Source organism: Alligator mississippiensis, chromosome 4, assembly GCF_030867095.1.
Source record: "Alligator mississippiensis isolate rAllMis1 chromosome 4, rAllMis1, whole genome shotgun sequence".
Classification (NCBI taxonomy): Eukaryota; Metazoa; Chordata; order Crocodylia; family Alligatoridae; genus Alligator; species Alligator mississippiensis.
In genome coordinates this window covers 183,259,512-183,266,705 of record NC_081827.1, presented here as the reverse complement: position 1 = coordinate 183,266,705, position 7,194 = coordinate 183,259,512, and the positions used below count along the sequence as shown (strand labels likewise).

The window sequence follows — 7,194 nt, the reverse complement described above, 5'->3', positions numbered from 1 at the left end:
AGCCAGCAAAATGCCCTGTTTATATGGCAGCCCTGAATCTAAAATGGCTGCCCTCATCAGGCACCTGCTGGCTGCTGTCTTCTGCCCCTTAAAGTGGCCGGCACAAACAGTGCCCTGCCACAGGGGTGCACATGGGTGCACATGCACCCCCTGCAAAAAGGTGCCACCGACACCATCAGTGGCACCTGTGGGTGGTCATCATTTGCCACCCTGCTGCTGACACTGCCGTCAGTGTCTGCGGGCAGTCCATGATTGCCCTGGCCGCTGTCAACACTACCGGCGGTGCCTGTGGGTGGTCGCCGACCCCTAGTTGGCGCTCGGCACTCCCTTCCCCCCCACCCCGCCGCTACCAACAGCGCTGGTGGCATCTGCGGGAGCTCCCAGTTTACTGCCACTGGGCTCCCACCACCATGTTCCTGCCACCGCCAATGCAGCTGGGCCCCCCACAGCCACCGGGGGCACTCACCATTCATGATTGGTTTGACACGTTTCAATGTTTTGCCTATAGTCTGTAATGGGGAATCATGAAAATGCCTAGAACTTTGTCATTTCTTTCCTGATTCAAATGAAAATTGCACGGGTGGTAGTGCCTTCTGAGGACATGAAGTCTGGCAAGTTTCAAGGATGTAGGTGCAGGGGTTTCTGGGAAACTGCACCTCAAACTGTTCAAAGTAAAACATCACTTTCTGTCAGCGGCAGCTTGCTGTCATCTCACACGCAGAACTGGCTGGGGGCAGTGCCAGCACTGGGTTCTTCTCAGCGCTCAGCATGGGCTGCACCAGGAAGAACCCAGTGATGGCGCTGGCCTCAGCTGGCAGCAGCAGCATGCTGTCATCCCATCTGGGGCCCTGCACCCCCCGGAAGGAGTCTGGTACAGCCCCACAGCCCTCCTGGGGAGTGCAAGCCCTTGCATCTGGGCACAGGGTTTCAGCAGGCTGCTGCCGCTGGCTGGGGAAATAGCCCAGAGCCACCACCCTTACTAGCTGGCAGCGGCAGCCTGCTGTCATCCTGCATCATGCAGGAGCCTGTGCCCCACCTGGAAGAGCTGGGTGAAGTGATCAGGGAGCTGGGGAATCCTACTGGGAACTGGGGAAATGTTCAGGGACCTGAACATTCCTCCAGCTCCCTGTTCGATTCCCCAGCTCGCTGATTGCTTTCCCCAGCCCTCTGATCATTTTCCCCAGCTCTTCCCAGGGGGTGTGGGCCCCCGATCTGTGCACGGACCCCCGATCTACGTGCAGATCAGGGGCCTGTGTCCCCTGGGAAGAGCTGGGGAAATGATCAGAGAGCTGGGGAATCAAATAAGGAGCTAGATGTCAATATCAGAGCAGTTCTTCCCCCTCCCTTTACTTAGTTTCTGTTTAGCTACAAGTAAGCCAGCTTCGAAACTCGACCCCTTTTGTTTCATTTTGGTTCCGCTGTTTCAAGCTAGAAACACGACAAAACAGCTTTGAAATAAAACACCCGGTGAAATTTCGCACAGCCCTACTTTTTAGCTCAGGGACAAGAGGAATAAATATTATAGAAGAAGGACAGTGGGATGAGGCAGTATTAGCTGGTTGTAGAAAACCCACCAATATTCTTCCTCTTTCATCTTTACCAGGCAGGAGAAAGAAAGGGTTTAGTTTGCAGGCTGTACAACTCTTCTATGGATCACTTTAAACTAAATCAAAATTATTCACAGGAAACCACCTCTACAGCCAGGGCCTGGGTCTGTGAACTGATATCCTGCCATGCAGTAGCAAGACTAGACCTACAGACCATTTGGATTACCACCATTCTCTTCCACTTGGCAGCTGGCAATGAGGTTTGCATGCACGAGACCATGTGTTTAAAGTTGTGAAAACTGCTGGTCCCAGAACACCAACAAAATAAGAGGTTTGAACAATGTGTATGGATGATGATGGAGTAGTTTTGAGGCTGTTTGCAACTGTACAGCAGGGGTCAAAGGTGGCAAATGGTATCGCCTCAGAATAAACAACAGGCCCGGTTTTGCATGCCCAGAAGTTACTTGCATCTTTTTTCATGCCTCTGGGTCTTTGTATGGAAACCAGTTGATTATTTACTTATCTGTTTGTGGCAGAGCTGCACAGTGAATTTGATTTTCCTCTCACTATAGGAAAATCTCTTTATAGCAACAGGCCAGCTGTCCTCCTGAAGCATTTTGCAGCAAGTATTTGAAGGATGAATCAGCTTTTGCTGAATGTTAAGTCGCAGTGAGTATAGCTTTGGTTTAACCTGGCTGAGTTAGCCTGGTTGGAAATATAAGCCATCCTATGTTCAGTGCAACTGACAGAAGATCAAAATAAAGCCAAAAATTCACACTGGAGCTATTAAATTCACTAGCTGCCCTAGTTTCTTACAGATGGGAGTAAGGTGTGGTTAGGCAGAAATTGAAAGGGTGTAATAGGTTACATAGAATCAAAAACAGCCAGCCTGCGAAGGTCACACTCTCCTTGCTCTGTTGTGATATTATTGGGTGACCTGCAACTAACTCTTCTCACTCCCCTGTCATTGGTTCATCTAAACACATCTCTGCAAACATTGTTTTGTGCAATCAGCGCATTTGAAGGATAGGATATGTCACTCCAGGAAGTTGCCCTTTAAAATGCAAGAGAGAGGAGCCAGCCTGTTTATTCCCCTGAAGAAATAAGTGAAGTATCTTTATTACAGGACATTTTGAAGGAGGAATTGCTTTGGTGCTTTGGTTTCAGTGCTGTCAAACCCAAATGGAAGCCCTTTTTAAAGCTTAGACAAACCACCTTAACTCAAAGCAGGAAGCTCTGTGCCCTGGCATTCACCAATCAGATAAAGGGAAGGGTGGGACGGCTGTGCAGCTTGCATAGTATTCACAGGCAAGGAAAGGGAAATGACATGCCAGCTTCAGCATTTCACCTGCAGTAACTGTTTTGGGAGCTGTGTAGGGATTGCACTGTAGCCTCTGCTGGAATGTAAAGGGAGGAGGTAGGGGGGTTTCTATAGAACAGGGTGCCAGATGGCTGAAGGAAGCTACCCAAACAGTCAGGCTGGTAGTGCCGGTTTCCTTCAGAGAGATACTGGGGACGGCCTGGAACCCCAGAGCAGTGACAGTCATGGTGCCAACTTCGGTGCCACAAATGGAAATGCAGGTAATGTAAGGAGAGCAAAAATAGAATCAGCCGAGGAATTCTAGCATCCACCCCCAGCTTGTTTTCTGAGACGCAGCTTTCCTTATTTCCTGCCTTGCTGCCTTAGGTGCTGGTATTTACCAGGATCTATACCCTGGCAATAACTCTGGGGCTGGGAAAAACACTAGGGAGTTTCCACTCGTCTTTCAGGGTGCATGGGGGGAAGGGGAAAGAGGGGAATGAAGGAAGCTGCATTTTTTTCCTTATTAAAGTACTGGATGTTTAGGAATCAGGTTTGTATAGGCTTTTCCAGATGGACAGGTGCAGATCTACAAACTGAACTTTGTAAATCTGCGTTTTGTTTGTTTTCTATGCTCCTATTCATTTGCCATTCTCTTAAGGAAGTACAAGCCCATGGAGTAGGTTTATACATGTGCATGTGCAGGATGTGTGTGTGATTTATCTGTGTTTCCATATGTGTGTGTGCATGTATATGAAATCACTGGCTATTTTTTTCCTGTATTGATCTGCCATTTTAAGCCTACCCAGTTGTCCTCCCAGCTGAAATGGATTTGTGGTGGGACTTTCAAAGGATCCAGGCACCTGACTTCCACAGGAGTTTCTCCTTCTGTCTCTCAGTAGAAGCTGTTAGGCTGCTTTCCTAGCTCATGGAAGTTTGGTGACCAGATGCTGTTGAAAATCCCACTGTTAGCATTTACAGTTCTGTCCTTGAGGGCTGGTTATAGTAATCCTAGCTCCTATGTAGCATGTTTCTTCAGCAGATCTCAAAGCCCTTTCAAAAGAAGGTCAGTAGTGTTATCCTATTTTTTTTCTTTTTCCAGATGCAGAAACTGAGGCACAGAGAAGTGAAGTGACTTGCCCAAGGTTACCCGATAGGCCAGTTGCAGAACTAGGAAAAGAACCCAGGTCTCTTAAGCCCAAATCTAGTGTTCTACCCATTAGACCTTATTGATTTGCGTAACACAGTCATGTTTCTCCATTATAGAGAAAACCCAGTACTGCCTCCTCATAACAGCCTTAATGGCATGGTCCATGCATGTTGTCTCACATATTTACTGTATTCTTGAAACAAAGTGCCTTATCAATATCTGAAAAACAGAATATGAGCCAAATTTTCACAATGGTCAAATTTTCAAGTGCTCAGAACTGCTAATCAGGACTGCTTTTGAAAAGATCTCAGCTGCTTCTAGTTGGGCACTGATCAGGACCAGAGTTTGCAAAGTACCATGTACCCAGCAGCTGACATTGTGACACATAGGTCCATATTTCTAAATGACCTCAAGCCCCAACATGCACCCAGGGTGCAGAAGTCCTGGGGGAATCTGACCACATATATTATTGCCTACATAGGAGCACAGTCCCTTTGAAAATTCTGATCTATGTATGTGGGAGTGAAGCATGTAAAACCTGTTTGCTAAAACTAATGACTAATTTGCCATTTGCCCATAATTAAGACTGAAACTAAGTTTCCCCTTCAGTTTTTATGGAAGCACTGTTTAACAATGAATGAACCTCAGAAGTTCCATATATATCCTCCAACACTAATCTCGGGATACTTCATCTGAAGTACACAAATGATCTGTGCCTTCTGGGTCTGCTGAATTGGTCTACAAACCTTGGCAGAACAGCATCTTTCAACACATTTTGGTACTTCTCTATTGCTAGCTGCATCTAGGAAAGACAGAGCTGATCCTGAGGCATAGCAGAAGAAAAGCCTTACCTGAATACTTGTAACCTGAGCAAAGGTTTTTTTCTGGATTTGTCCAAATTGTGGTTGGAAGGTTAGGTCATTTCCATCTACCCATCCTTAGTGGGTGTCAGCTTGTTTTGTTGCATCATATAGTCTCAGCAAGTGCTTCCCTAGTCCTGAACCTTATCTAGAAGGGTTTGATAAGTGAAAGTGGTAGTCTAGAAGTTGGAAACATTTAGACCCAAATTCTGTTTCACCTCTAAGGCACAATTCTGATACCCTGAAAAAACATTAACACAATAGGTGAGCTTTTTTCACTTTTAAGTCTAAAGTGACAGCATGTTACAAAGAATTGATGTATTAATGGCTTTTCAAAGCCTCAGAGTTGGGTAGGTTCTCACTTAGGCATCTTATTGCTCAGAGAGGATTTGGGCCTTAATATTTATGTGAGCAAGGAGAAGCCTGTTTGTACAGTAGAAGAGCTAAGTTAAAGGAACAAGAACTACATTTGGAAGGGAACCTGGGAGGGTTTGGAAGGGTGATTAAAGATCATGTGGAGGTCAGGAGCTGATGTTGGTTTGCCAGATTGGGACACAGCTTTATCTATCAGGAATACGTCATAAATATCAGACCAGTAGGACCATGCAACAAGCTGCTTAAGGAAATTGTAGAATCCTTCTAAGAAGTTTGCAAAAAGAAGCTGGTTAGGAACAGCTCACCTTGCTCCTATGTAGGGGGTTGGATTAGATTACCCCTGAGGTCCCTTCCAACCTGTTGGTTCTGTGTTTGGCACCTGGAATAAGGTGACTCAGGAGGGGCAGGAGTATTTTGGTTTTTGAGGACCTGATTTGCATACATAGCCAGGTTTACCAAGCTGGGGAGATTCCCTAGGCTGCTTGGATCCCTCATGGCTCATCAGTACTATAGCAGAGGCCTGTCTGTGCCAGCCACAAGCATGCTCCTTTCCACCTGCGCATCTAATGAGGCCACTCTGGGGGCATCCCAAGCAGTTGCTTTCAAGCACACCAGAGACTGTGGTCTTGGGAGTAGCCACAGGGGGTCAGCCCGGAGAACCTTCACTAGCTTATTTCCTGGTCTAGAGAGTGCACCTGCTGGGACAGGTGTGGCCAAGTCTTGCTTGAGAATGACCTAGCTGGGACATGTTGCTGCTACCTCAGTGTAAACAGGCCTTTGGGTTACATTTCTGTAAGAAGACAGCACTGATAGTCACCATGCTGCCTCCTGCAGCTGACCAGGTCATAGCCTCAGCTCTACCTCACTGGAAAGGCAGGTGACTGCCCTACATTCAAAAGCAGTGGGATAATTTTTCTTCAGGCTCCTCCAGCAGTAGGTAAAGAGAGAGAGAATGAGGTAAAGAGCTGGGGCATGAGGAGGGTTTAGGGGATAGGGAATTGAAAGTAGTGAAGGGAAGGATGGAAGGAGTCCAGAAGACATAATGAGGAACAGGAAGGGGAGAAAGACACCAAGAGAAACCAGAACAGCAGAGTTTGGTGCAGGGAAATGGTGCAGGTAGACACCTACTTGCACTCAAGAGTGTGTGAAGATCCTGGCCCATATCATGCACCTATTGTGCTGGGTGCTATGCACATCTAGAAGGGGGACCCCTCTTATTTCTCCCCCTTCAAGCCTTCTATGCCTGTGCTCCAGTCAGCTTTACAGATACCATGCCTTCCCTCTGGGCACTGATCTGATGCATTATCTTCCCCTCTAAAGACAGGCCTTTCATTTCCCCATACCATCTCCAGCTCTGTCTAGTGCTGTGGTTAGCATTGCAATGCCACTTTGCTTTGTGTGCTGGCAGCTGCTAACCATTGCTATCAATGCCCTGCTGTGTGAGGTGAGTGAAAGCACAGGCTGGGGGAGAGGCAGTGTCTTCTGGACTAACGCAAGTGGCCCTGTTTCCAGCGCAGGTCGTAATCTGAAGGAGTGGCTGAGGGAGCAGTTCTGTGACCACCCTATTGAGCACTGTGAGGACACGCGGCTGCATGATGCTGCCTACGTGGGGGACCTGCAAACACTCAAGAGCTTGCTGCAAGAGGAGAGCTTCCAAAGGTGTGACCTTTGCTCATCCTCCCACTACCCAACCCCACCCATCTCTTTTCCCCCACATCTCTTAGGGCTCCTATACATGTGCAGGGAGGATGTTTGCATGCCCTGTAATTACAGCATGTTGGAGCAGACTTGATCAATCAAGGCTGCTGGAGCATGGTAATTACCATGTTCCAGCAGACTCCAGTGTCATGTGTATCAGCGTTCAGTGCCCGCTACCAATTTTCAGCATGGAGATGCTGATACACGTGACACTCCAGGCACTTTTATTAGCATGGCTCTTGGAGCTGTGTTAATTAAAGCGCC

The 7,194-nt window shown here is 47.5% G+C and overlaps 1 protein-coding gene across 8 annotated transcripts in view; it reads left to right on the top strand.

The window, feature by feature from the left end:
* Window positions 1-2,809: 2,809 nt before the first annotated feature.
* Window positions 2,810-7,194, top strand: part of ASB1 (ankyrin repeat and SOCS box containing 1) — a 28,260-nt gene continuing 23,875 nt past the window's right edge. For 6 of the 8 annotated variants that reach the window (XR_009462046.1, XR_009462048.1, XR_009462047.1 and 3 more), the window contains exons 1-3: window positions 2,816-3,128; window positions 3,950-4,034; window positions 6,745-6,891. Coding sequence is in view for 2 of the 8 variants with exons in the window: in XM_059727153.1 (XP_059583136.1) it covers window positions 2,996-3,128; window positions 3,950-4,034; window positions 6,745-6,891 (365 nt within the window). In the remaining 6 variants the exon portion in view is untranslated. Of the gene's footprint in view, window positions 3,129-3,949; window positions 4,035-6,744; window positions 6,892-7,194 lie in introns of all 8 variants that reach the window. The other 2 variants (XR_009462051.1, XM_059727155.1) reach the window with 2 other exon arrangements.